The 13,152-nt window shown below is 45.0% G+C and overlaps 1 protein-coding gene across 1 annotated transcript; it reads right to left on the bottom strand.

Annotated features, from left to right (window-relative positions):
• Nucleotides 1-769: 769 nt before the first annotated feature.
• Nucleotides 770-12,853, bottom strand: CLEC17A (C-type lectin domain containing 17A). The gene is made up of 11 exons (XM_068534838.1): nucleotides 12,655-12,853; nucleotides 10,584-10,616; nucleotides 10,451-10,501; nucleotides 10,326-10,367; nucleotides 10,110-10,151; nucleotides 9,327-9,467; nucleotides 9,179-9,241; nucleotides 6,957-7,052; nucleotides 6,595-6,746; nucleotides 3,388-3,497; nucleotides 770-902 (listed from the first exon to the last, which is right to left on the bottom strand). The coding sequence occupies exons 1-11, from the start codon at nucleotides 12,851-12,853 to the stop codon at nucleotides 770-772; spliced, it is 1,062 nt and encodes a 353-aa protein (XP_068390939.1).
• Nucleotides 12,854-13,152: the final 299 nt, after the last annotated feature.

Here is a 13,152-nt window from a genome sequence, read left to right as displayed (position 1 = left end):
AGTAGGCAGTAAGGGATCCCAGTCCCAGCACAACATGGTCCAGAGGAGCCAGGGTATTTTCCGTTCCAGCTCAATCAGTGCCAGACCTGGAGCTCCCAGAATCAGTATCATTTCCTAAGAGCCAGGGACTTGGTGACTTCCCTCCAGACCCCAGAACTGGGAGACCATTACCAAGACCTGGTGTCTCTCCAGCTCACCATCTGCTATGGACTGAGTTTTATGTCCCCCCCCCCCCCGCCAAAAAAAACTCATATGTTAAATTCCAACCTCCAATGTGATGCTATTAGGAGGTAGGGACTTTGGGAGTGATTAGGTCATGGGGGTGGAGCCCTCATTAATGGGATTAGTGTCTTTATGAAAAGGACCCCAGAGAGCTCTCGCCCCTCCCAGGATGTGAGGACATGGCGAGAAGACGGCATCTATGAACCAGGAAGCAGGTCGTCACTAAACACTGAATCTCCCTGAGCCTTGATCCTGGGCTTACCAGCTTCCAGAACTTTGAGAAATAAATGTCTGTTATTTATAAGCCATCCACTCTACAGTATTCTGTTACAGCAGGCTGAACAGACTAAGACACCATCCAACTGAACAAGCCCCCAAGTCCTCGCTCTAGAAATGATCTGACTTGCACCCCAGGGAACTCGCTACATCCAGGCTGCTGGTTCCATCTTGGGCATGTCCGCTTCAGTTCTCAGAGGGCAGGAGGTTCTCATGTCCAAAAGCCAAGGGGTACCGGGTACGGAACCCCACCCAACTTCAGCTCTTGGGTTCAACAGGAACATTTCCGCTCACAAATCCAATACGTAGTTTTGTCGCAAGAGAGGTCATTCCAGGTGCCACCTTTGTTCATGCTGGCACAGTCCTCATTATGGAGGTTGTTGGGTTCCTGTGGGTCCCAAAAGCTGGATAAAGGAAAAAGTGCATATAGGGAGGGATGAATAGGTGGAGCACAGGGGATTTTTCAGGGCAGTGAAACTATTGTTCTATATGATACTGTGATGGTAGATACATGACATCATGCATTTGTCAAAACCCATAGAATGTACAACACAAAGAGCAAACCCTAATGTAAACTATGGACTTTAGTCCATAATAATGTATCTATGTTGGTTCATCAATTGTAACAAATGCACCACACTAATGCAAGGTGTTAATAATAGAAAAAAAAGTGTGAGGGAGAGAAGGAATATGGGAAATACTTCCCTGTACCTTCTGTTAAATTTTTCTGTAAATCTAAAACTGCTCTAAAAAATAAAATCCTACTCAGACATAAAAAAGAATGAAATTTTGCCATTTGCAGCAACATGGATGGACTTGGAGGGTATTGTGCTGAGTGAAATAAGTCAGACAAGAAAAGGCAAATACTATATGATATCACTTATATGTGGAATCTAATAAATACAACTAACTAGTGAATACAACAACAAAGAAACAGACTCACAGATATAAAGAACAAACTAGTGGTTACAAGTGGGGAGAGGAAAGTGGGGAGGGGCAATACAGGGGTAGGAGAGAAAGAGGTACGAGTTATTATATATAAATAAGCTACAAGGATATATTTTACAACACAGGGAATATAGCCAATATTTTATAATAACTATAAGTGGAGTATAACCTTTAAAAATTGTGAATCACTATATTATATACCTGTGACTTATATAATACTGTACATCTACTATACTTCAATTAAAAAATAATAATAAAAGAAAACAGAAAAAAGAATAAAGTTTATTAATTTAAAAAAAAAGACTATCAGGAAAAAAAAAGAAAAAGAAAGACCTTCGTGGTTCAGGGCTCTTTCTTCCATCCGAATCATTTCTCAGCCTTTCAGAATTACCTAAAAATGCTGCATTATCCCCTTCACCCCAGCAGCTTGTCTATTCTAACTCAGCCCCACCTCCCTGTTCACCAGAGATTCTCCCAGCTCCTGAATCAGTTTCCTGATTCAGGAAACTGGGTTCAGCATCTGGTCAGTTTCTGCTTCCTCTTCCAAAGAACACTTCTGTCACACCACGTTCCTCCCAACCTTCCAGGTATTGTAATGTCTTAGGTCATGTTCCCTTAAAGCAGAGCCAGATTTGGCAATTTGGGTGCATAGGATTTATTAAGGGCTGTTCTCAGGAGATAGGGAGTGAGAGAAACAGGATGGGGCAGGGGATAGAATTGAGCAAGGATGTGGGTTCAGCCTGATCTAGCGTCAGCCTGATCCCACAGGAAGCTCTGGAATTTGAATAGCACCACAGAGTTATTCCAACTTGAAACAAGGGGTCCAGGCTTCTCTTAACCGGTCACTGTCTGTGGCATGACCCCAATGGGAGTGGAGTAACCTCCTAGCTGAACAGGCTTCCATTCAGCTGAAGTCAACTCTCTGGAGAAAGCATAACTGTGAACCTTTAGCAGTCAATGCCCCCTGCTGGTGGGAGCCCTCACCAGCCCCATGAAGGGATATGAGCTGAGCAACTGCAGTGCCACACCATGCCATGACATCTCAATTTGCAGAGCTCTGCCTCCCTCCAGGAATCTTTAATAAAAAATAAAATCCCCAGACAAAACACTAATATCTCTAATATAGAAAGAGCTCCTAGAAATCAGTAAGAAAAAGACCAAAACCGCAATATAAAAAATACAGAAAAGTTAATACATATGGCTATTAAACATATGACAATACACCCAACCTCAGGGATAAGAGAAATGCAAATTAATACTACACTGGGATTCCATTTTTCACCTACATTTAAACCAACAAAATTCCAAAAGTTTGATAAATGTGTGGGGAAAAAAAAATTGTAGTCAAGCTGGTGAGAGAATAAATTGGTATAACCAGTATGGTGGACAATTTGTTAATATTTATTTAAAATACAAATACATACACTCCTTGAGAAAGTAAAGCATAATGGCTAAGAGCATAGAGTTTTAAGCCAGGTTGGGTGGCACTGCCACCTGCTAGCTGTCTGACCTTGGGAAGGTTGCTTAAGCTCTCTGTGCCTCATTTTCCATATCTTCAAAATGGAGATAATAATGGTACTCACCTTACAGAATTATTAAGAAGATTAAATAAATGAGTTAATATAAAGAGTGCCCAAAAAATGAGATCCTGTTCATCCTTTTGGCAAATCAAAATCTTCCTCTTCCTCTTGCCCTATAGCCATGCCTCCTTTTCCTTTTTCTCCCCCCTCCAACCATTGGTCTGGGGACTTGATATGTTTGAGCAGTTGTGCTAAAGGTTGAGATGTTTCAATGGAGGAAAAATTAAAGTACAGGCACCAGAAGCCCTATCAGAAAAAAAAGCACCCTTGTGCCTCCCAGTCTAGCTCAGCCTGGAATTCTAAAGAATCTGCTGGTTTGGACTTACAAGGAAGAGAGATCCCAAGAGCCCTGGATACTTGCCTCAAAGTGATGGGTGACCCATCCAGCCACCTCCAGTCCCCTTCACGGTTTCTGTCATTCAGCCCCAACCAGTATACCCGAGGAGAGCCATGAGCCTTGGCCACAAAGTTCTGCAAGTACAAACTTCATTCAGCCATCAGTTCTTCTACACACCCTCTGCTCTGTCCCACACACATTTAGGGCTTGTGAGTGCCACCCCAATACCCTTCCCAGTCCCCACGGCATGCAGAACAAGATCAACGCATTCCTCCCACTTGAGCATGTTCAGTGGTAATAGTCATGCCACTTTCTTGCAAAACCTATGGAACACTTTGTGTCTCAGTTTCCGCCTCTGTAAAATGGGATAATAGTAGCTACCTCCTCACAGAGTTATTGAGAGGATTGAATGAATTAGTATGCATAAAGAGCTTGAAACAGTGTCTGACATGCAGTAAGTACTATGACATCTTAACATTTAACATTATATAACTTAAGGAACATTTTAATAATAATAAGTGATATCTTGATTTCCCTGGTACTTTCACCCCACCCTGCAGTCTTCATCTGCATCCAGGCAGAAGAACTTGGGTGGGGGGAGAAGGAGAGGAATGGGGATTCCTGGTTTTTATATTTCCAAAGCCCAGGCCTTTGGGAGAAAAGAAAGGACTTGGGCAAAAGACAAAAGATTAGGAAGAATATGAAAATATCATGATTTAAAGCAACTCCTCTCCAGGCAAACTGATCTATGGTAAGGGAAACCAGATAAGTAGTTCCCTAGGGAGGGGGTGGGGTGACTGGAAAAGGGGCAGGAAAGAACTCCCTGGGTGGTAGAAACATTGTAAATCTTGACTGGGTTGACAGTTACACAGGTGTATACATATGCCAAACCTCAGTGAATGTACATTTAAAATCTGTACATTTTACTCTATGCAAATCATATCTCATTCACTCAACCTTATTCAAGACCAAGATTCCTTAAAAGGTAGAGAGGAAAGATTGCAATGTGAAGGAAATTATGGAGATGTAGACATGGTGGGTGCCAGAAAGAGGGCTCTGCATTTCTTTCCCTTGTAGAGACCGAGGTGATGGCCAAAACCCCAGATGGGTATGAAAACTCTAAAAAGTAGAGTGTACCTCGACCCTGTTTCCTGGGAAAACCCCAAAGAAGTATTAGGAAGCCAGAAAGAGAAAAGAGCTGCTTGGCCCATCAAATTAGAATAGTGCCTAGCATATAGTAGGTGCTCAAAAAGTGTTCGTTGAATTAATAAGTTAATAAGTGACCTACACACTTTGCACAGATTATCTCATTTGATCTTCATTGTGACCTACTGAAGCAAGGATTGTTAACCCCATTTTATAGATGGGAAAATTGAGGCAGAGAGAAGTTAAGTAATTTGTCCAGGATCATTCATCCAGTGGATGTCCCAGTGGATACCAGCTTGGAGTAAAGACCTTGAGGACCAAACATGTACTCCCCTCTGCCTTGACCCCATATAAATTGTCCCTACTCAGAAGAAAAATAGATCTCAACTGACAGATAAAATTTCCACCCTCCTGGTATAATGGGAGCTCAAAAGAGGAAGGAAATGAGTTATTTAAAGAAAACAAAGTTATATTTCTTATGCACCTGAGTTTAGGGAGTATGACTTATACCTCCCCATCATCTTATTACATCTAATTAAATTACATCATCTAATTTAATCTCAAAAAAAAAACCTCTGTACTACCTACTCATACAAATGATGCTATGAAACAGAAAGATTTTTTTAAAATAGAAGGAAAAAAATAGGATGGTAGGCCTAAATCTAACCAAATCAATAATTACATTAAATGTAAACGGTCTTAAAACACCAATTAAAAGCCAGAGATTGTCAGATTGAATTTAAAAAAAAAAATAAGACCCCACTGTATGCTATCTACAAGAAATCTACTTTTAAAATAATGACATAGACAGGTTAAAAATAAAAGGATGGGAAAAATATATATTAAAAAAAAAAAAAAAGGATGGGAAAAGATAAACCATGCAAACACTAATCAAATAGTGCTATGAAGCTTATGGCCAAGAACATGGACTTTGAAACCAGCTTCCTGGGCTCAGATCCCAGCTCTGACACTTACTAGTTGTAACAAGCAAGTTGCTTAAGTGAAATATGCCTCAGTTTCCTCATCTGTGAAGTACTGATATGTAATGATATGTACTGTGTACAAATGGTCTTACCACTTAGCTTTGGTAGTATTAAGTCATTAAAGTTATTTACACATATTCCAATTCTCCTTCTACATAAACATAGATGAAACCATCCTTCCCTGCACCTTAAAACATAGGAGTGCCCATGTGACTTTCTTTGTGAGTGCACATAGGTAGAAGTTTTAAAAGTCAGTGTATGACTTGCCTCATACGCTTCCATCATTGAGCTATAGGGACTGTCTGTTACTTCAGCATAACGTAACCTCTCCTGACTCACACACTAATTTATAGAGCTGTTGTTAGAATTACGTGAATGCATATAAGATGTTTAGAATACAGCCTAGAGAATAGAAAGTGCTACCTAAGAGATAGCCATTATATTATATTTCCATGTTAGAGAGAAAACTGAGACTCAGAGAAGATAAGTAAACACAATCAGGATTTGAACTCAAGCAAAGCATACCCCCTTAACCTTGATATTAAAAGTTTTAGTGGGGACTTCCCTGGTGGTGCAGTGGTTAAGAATCCGCCTGCCAATGCAGGGGACATGGGTTCAATCCCTGGTACGGGAAGATCCCACATGCCGTGGAGCAACTAAGGCCGTGCACCACAACTACTGAGCCTGCGCTCTAGAGCACATGAGCCACAACTACTGAGCCCATGTGCCACAACTACTGAAGCCCACGTGCTCTAGGGCCCACGTGCCACAACTACTGAAGCCCGTGCGCCTAGAGGCCGTGCTCCACAAGGGAAGCCACTGCAATGAGAAGCCTGCACACCACAACGAAGAGTAGCCCCCGTTTGCCACAACTAGAGAAACCCCGTGCGCAGCAACGAAGACCCAACACAGCCAAAAATAATTTTTTTTACAAAAATTAAAAATAAATAAAATAATAAAACATATTATTAAAAAAAAAAGTTTTAGTGACTCAAAAGCAATTCCAATTTCTCTACATCCAGGCCTGGGAAGGATATGTAAATCCTAGAAGAGAGGCAGGCTGGCCCTGCTGGTTCTCAAGGGCTTGGTAGGGAGAGCTCACCTGCTCAGCAAAGTTACTGATGATGACCAAGTGAGAGTAATTCTCCTGGCAGAACTTCCGGGCTTCATCCCATGACTTGGTGCTTGGAGAGAAGTAGTAACACTTACCCTGAAAAGGGAGCCAGCCCTCAGGGCAGGTGACCCTGGTACAGTCTGGGGACAGGATAGGATTCTGTCAGAGTGGCCCCAGAACCAGAGTAAGGTACATGGTATGCCATGTACAGTTGTGCAAGCTATGCACTGCTCCACTCCAGGTGGGCACCACTCACATAGATTACACTGAGAATCACTCCGATGGATTTATGCAGTGTAGCAGCTCTGCCATGTCCCCCATCTCAGGGAAGTTCCCCAAGTCCCACTCACCTAATAAGCCCCGAAGTTCCAGCAGGGACTGGTTGGTGTCAGCTCTTACTTGGTCAATGTCCTTCTTCAGGCCGGCTAGCCCCGCCATGCCAGTCACTGTCAGCAGGGATGGGATGTAGGGTTAGAGACCCAAATCCCCATCTACCCACCTACCCATCACTGACTGCAGACACACCACTGTGTTCCCCCACTGCACCCATGTTCTAGTGGGTGGTGGTAAAACTCAAAAACACATGCTCAGTGCCCAAGAAGACTCTAGGGTGGCTCCAAGGAGAGATTAATCCCTGAGGCATGGGGAAGAGTAAAGATGGTGGGCTTCTTGCAGGAGGTGGGTTTTAAAGAAAAATGGTGATTCCGTATCTCTAAGGGGATGGGGAGGCTCAGTAGGCAGGAGCCACCTTGGAAGCAAAGGTCCAGAGGCCAGCATGTTGGGAAAGACTGGTGCAGTAGAGGTCAAGTGGAACCTCACAGGAGCTTGAGCTCAAAGTGGGAAGAGGTCTGGTGTCGGGGTCCTTAAATGCAAAGCTAAAGGTTTTGTGTTGGACTCTGGGCAGTGAGAAACCATTGATGGGTTTTGAGTGGAAGAGTGGCTTGGTCTGAAGTTTGGGGTGAAGGAGTGTGGAATGGAGCAATTTTCAGACTTCAGGAATCATAGTGAAGGCCTCTTCTACAACTAATGTATGTGTTCCCACTACTTTCACACAAATGTGCCCTCTCCCAATACTCCCCAGGGCCATCACTAGATGGCCCTTCAGTTGGACAAGACGGAAATATTAGATAGATAGATGATAGACAGATAGATAGATGATAGATGATAGATAGATAGATAGATAGATAGATAACACATATATGTTATCCTTGACACTCTTCCTTCTCACTCACCACCATTCTCTCTCACTCATCCCCAGTCTGGTCAATTTTACCTCTTAAATCTTTCCACTCCACCTACTACTCTTCATCCCCACAACCACAACCCTCATCCAAGCATCCATCATCTCTCAATTACCCAATTTCACCATTCTCCTCCCTTGTACTTACGTCGCCTCCTACCACAGGGCCTTTGCACATGCCTGAGACCCTGAACTCCTTACCAAGTTAATTCCTTCTCTTCCTTCACACAGCTATAGTACCATTTCCCTAGCAAAACTCTAGATGACACTCCCAAAGATAAGGTCAAGACCACTTGTTAGATATTTTCATAGAATTGCCTTCCTCTTCCTTTGGACTATTCATCAAAACTTGGAATTTTACCCGCATTTGGATGATAATTGGGTAAATGGCTGTCTATGCTTGTACTGTCCAACAGAAACAAGATGTGAACCACATAGGTAAGTTTAAATTTTCTAGTAGCCACGTGTTTTAAAAGTCAAAAGAAAGTAAAATTAATTTGAATGCCATTTTTATTTATCTCAACATATCCAAAATATTAGCATTTCAGTGTATAATCAATATTAAAGATTATCATTATTAATATTATTGATATAGTTGACATTATTTTTGTAGCAAATCTTTGAAATATGTAGTTTTTGGTTGGGTTTTTTTGTTTGCTTGTTTTGTGTTTTTGGTTTTCTGTTTTTTTGTCTTGGCCATGCCACGTGGCTTGCAGGATCTTAGTTCCCTGAGCAGGATCAAACCCGGACCCAAGGCAGTGAAAGCGCCGAGTCCTAATCACTGGATCTCCAGGGAATTCCCATGAAATCTGTATTTTTTTTTTTTAAGATTTTTTCGATGTGGACCATTTTTAAAGTATTGAATTTGTTACAATTTTGCTTCTGTTTTACATTTTTGTTTTTTTGGCTGCGAAGCATGTGGAACCTTAGTTCCCCAACCAGGGATGGAACCCACACCCCCTGCACTAGAAGGCGAAGTCTTAATCACTGGACTGCCAGGGAAGCCCCCCGTATCTATTTTAGACTTACAGTATATCTCAATCCAAAATGACCACATTTCAAGTGCTCAACAACCACAGTGACTCATGGTCGCCATATTGGACAGTGGCGGTCTAGACACACACACACACACAAACACACACACACACACACACACTCCACAGGGACAGGGACTATGTCTGATGGGTTCACCATCCTACCCACCCATCCCCCACCCTGCTACCTAGCACAGTGCCTAGCAAAGATGGCACTGGGGTTGGTCATGAAGCTGGATTTGAGGATCATGTTCGAGCTCGATACGCATGGTTTGAAGGGATGATTGAAAGCACTCACCATTCGCTCGCCATGCCATCTGCTGAAAGGTTAACATCCGCAGCTCTTCCACCACCTCCTGGTCTATGAGAAGGAGTCCAGCTTGAGCCCAAGTCCTCCTATACCCCTTCCCCAATTTCTCTGCACGCCCCATCCTCACCTTACTCACATTTAATCAGGGTAACAGCCAGACAAGTGCAGCCCATGAGCAGTGACACCACCACCAGCAGACACACGTACACCATCAGTCTCTCCTCCTGGTAACACCTAGGACCTCCGGACTTCTGACTGATCCAGGGCACTGGAGTTGCTGGGAGGCAGAGATGGGGACAGAGAGACTGATGCTGGTGCTTCAGATAGCGAGGAAGGGACCCTTGAGCTTTCCGCCAAGAGCAGGGGGGCAAATGACTACGGTCATGACTATATCACCAGGTGGGGTCAGCAAGAGAATATCAGGGAGAGCAAACCCTAAAGAAGCCCAGAGCATTTGTGGAATACATACAATATGCCACACATTCTGTCACACCCTTATTATCTTATTGGCTCCTCACCCTTATGACGTAGATTTAAATAGTATTCCCATTTTGTAAATAAGTGAACTGAGGGCTTGGAGACGTCATGCATAACTTGGACCCAGCTCTTCTCTTAACATTTAGGATGCATTATCTTCTACACTCCAGCAGCCCCTGCCCAAGCTGCTCCCCGGTGGCCCAAGCTGTGGACCCTTGCATCTGGGGCAGAGAACATTTCCCATAACTTATAGGCAAGCAGGAGGTAGGGCTTGAAGAGTACCTGGTAGATATCCTGGGTCCCTGGGGGTCTGGTTTAGACTCAGAAAGGAGGAGCTTCTGAAAGGAAATGTTTCTCTACCAGGGTCTTACTCCAGAGCTGTAGGTCTCAAATACACTGGCCACCATGAGAGGGGAGATAGAGGTAAACCTAAAGGACTTACTGGCTATAGGCAGCTGGGATGGAGGAGGTACAAGATCAGTGCCTGGGAGAAAGGCAAGAGAGGTTTATTCAGAAGTCACTGAAAGACTTTGTCTTCCAAGATCAACAACCTCCCCCCAAGCCCTCTGATTTGTTCTTTGGTCAGAATTGGGGGACGGGAGGGAGGTCTTCCAAGTGTCCCCTCTCAGGCTTCGCAATGGGAATTCCCACTGCTCACCCAGTTGAGGAGTTGTGCAGGTGACAGGGGTGAGGTTCAGGCCTGGAAGGGGTCAGAAAGACAACAGTCATGCAGAGCAGCGCTTCAGCCAAGTGAACAGGAAGGTCCCAGCCCTAGACGCTCACCTGTGTTCTTCGGGAGCTTGCAGGGAAGTGGGGGGCTCTCTGTTTTCTTTCCTGAGGAGGGAGGAATGGTTGCTCAGGTCCAGATCAGGACAAAGCCAGCCCTGGGTCTCCTGTACCCCCAGCCCCAGCTCACCTGCCCTTGGAGGCCTTGGTGGAGCCATCCAACCTGGCGAAGAGAAGCTCAGCATTAGAGCTGGTCCAAGGATGGGAATGAGGTGGAAAGGCAGTGATGGAAACAGGATTGACCTGTACGTGCTGTTATATTTAGAATAGATGACTGGGACTTCCCTGGTGGTGCAGTGGTTAAGAATCCACCTTCCAATGCAGGGGGCGCTGGTTTGATCCCTGGTCTGGGAACTAAGATCCCACATGCCGTGGGGCAACTAAGCCTGCGCACTGCAACTACTGAGCCCACGTGCTCTGGAGCCTGCATGCCACAACTAGAGAGAAAACTGCACGCCGCATTGAAGAGCCCACACACCACAAGGAAGATCCCGCATGCCACAACTAAGACCCAATGCAGCCAAATAAATAAATAAATATTTTTAAATAAATAAATAAATAAATAAAAATAAAATAGATGACCGACAAGGACCTACTGTAAAATTAATTAATTTTTTTTTTTTTTTAAAAAGAGGGACTTTCCTGGCGGCCCAGTGGTTAGGACTTCACACTTCCACTGCTGGGGGCACAGGTTCAATCCCTGGTCAGGGAACTAAGATCCCGCATGCCGCACAGTGTGGTCAAAAAAAAGAAAAAAGGAACAGGATTGAGATTGCAATGGAGGGTTAGGGATGGGGTTGTGCATGAGAGCGGAATTGGGCTTAGGGATAGGGACGGGATTAAGATACAGTGACCAACCATCCTGAATTACCCAGGACTTTCTTAATTTTAAAACAGGAAGTCCCACATTCCAAGAAATCTTTCATCCCTGCACAAACTGGGACAGTTGATCACCCTAAGTTAAAGACACAAGTGAGTTTGGGTATGGGAATAGAGTCAAGGTTAAGGTTGGGATGAGGGTTTGGATTGAGATGATAGGGTTGAAGAAGGGTCAGGGATAGTGGTGGACATGGGAGTAGGTTTGTGATTCAGGGTGTAGTTGGGATGAAGAATGGGTTGTAGCTGCATTGGGGAATGGGGGAGAAGTTGAGGTTGGGTTGTAGTTGTGTTGGGGCTTGGTCATAACTTTGATTTGGACATGGAGATGGGTTGGAGACGGGGCTGCATTTGGAGATGGGGATGGGATCTAAATTTGGGGAAGGGGTGGCCTTGAAGACAGAGATGGGGTGGGTCTCCGGGTTGGGCTTGGGGATCATGTTGGGACCAAGTGGGATTTGGAGATGGACAGTCAAAAAGCAGAGCCCCGTGTACCTCCTTAACTCATATTGAGCCCCATGGTGCCCCGGGACCTCCCAGATTGACTCCACTCTGGACTCAGAAGTGGGGGGCGTGGATCCACATGGAATGGCCCCTGTCCAAGGACATTCAGGGGTCCTGGTGGGAGTTGACTCAGGGAAACCTCAAAGCCTCCACTTTTTTTTTTTCTTTTGGCGCTGCCATGCACCTTGCGAGATCTCAGTTCCCCAACCAGGGGTGAAACCCAAGCCACGGCAGTAAAATCACCCAGTCCCAACCACTGGACCCAAAGACTCCACTTTTATATACACTCATTGGACTCTTGTTGAGTCCCTGGCCAGGCATGGGCCACCCAAGTCTAAAGGCAAATTTGGGCCCTGGGTGTGAATGCGAAGAGGTTGGAGAGACAACAGTCCACTCACAGCTTCTGAAATACTGGCTTTCATGTCTCGGGGTCTTTGCATCCACCAGCTCTTTTCTGGGCTTCTCTTCTTAACAAACTCCTGTTCATCCCTCAAGTCTCACTCCAATGTCCCCTCATCTGACCCCAAATCCTCCCACTATTGCAGGCAGACCCCTCAATTACCCTCAGGATTTCCCCAATTTCGTAGTCCCTCCCCTCTCAGACCTGCTCACCCAAGACTATGTCCAGAACTGCCTCCCCCATCAGACTGAGAGACCCTCAGGGTGGACGCATGGATACTCCCACCATCATGGTGCCCAGTATGGGCAGGCTGACCATGTATGTCTGCAGTGTCCAGCTAGTTCCCCCTGGGAAGTCTGTTCCCCAACCTCATCCCTCAAATCACACATCTCTTCACCTGGCCTCTGAGAGTTCCTCTTACCTGGCTTGGGAGGAAGGTCCTTGTACAGTGGTGCTGTGTTCTCATAATCATCATCGTCATCCTCTTCTCCGGGCCCTTCCAGAGGAAAGGCAAGTGAGAGCCCAGCCCATTCCCTCCTCTGTCCCTCACACCCTGATCTCTGGCCCCAAGGTGGGAATACTGTAACCTGGGTCCTGACCACCCCTGGCCCCCAGCCCATGCCTGGCCAGGGCCATACCTGGCAGGTCCCTGCACCCAGAGTTAGTATACAGGGTGCACATGACTGCAGCTAACACAGGAGCCTGAGAAGGAGCAGGCAGAGCTCGACAGCTTCTTCTCCTTGTGTCCTCAACTCAAGTGACTAGGGCTTTTCTCAGTTCCTTTTTTCTTTAAAAGTCAAGAACATGCAAATCTATCTTGAGGGGAACACCACAGACCACACACACACACACACACTTATTCTTCTCCCCAGTTTGGATTCATGCATAGAAGTAACAATGACAACAGCCCCTGCATTTG

Source organism: Eschrichtius robustus, chromosome 2 (assembly GCF_028021215.1).
Source record: "Eschrichtius robustus isolate mEscRob2 chromosome 2, mEscRob2.pri, whole genome shotgun sequence".
NCBI classification, from domain to species: domain Eukaryota; kingdom Metazoa; phylum Chordata; class Mammalia; order Artiodactyla; family Eschrichtiidae; genus Eschrichtius; species Eschrichtius robustus.
This window is presented reverse-complemented; position numbering and strand designations above follow the sequence as displayed.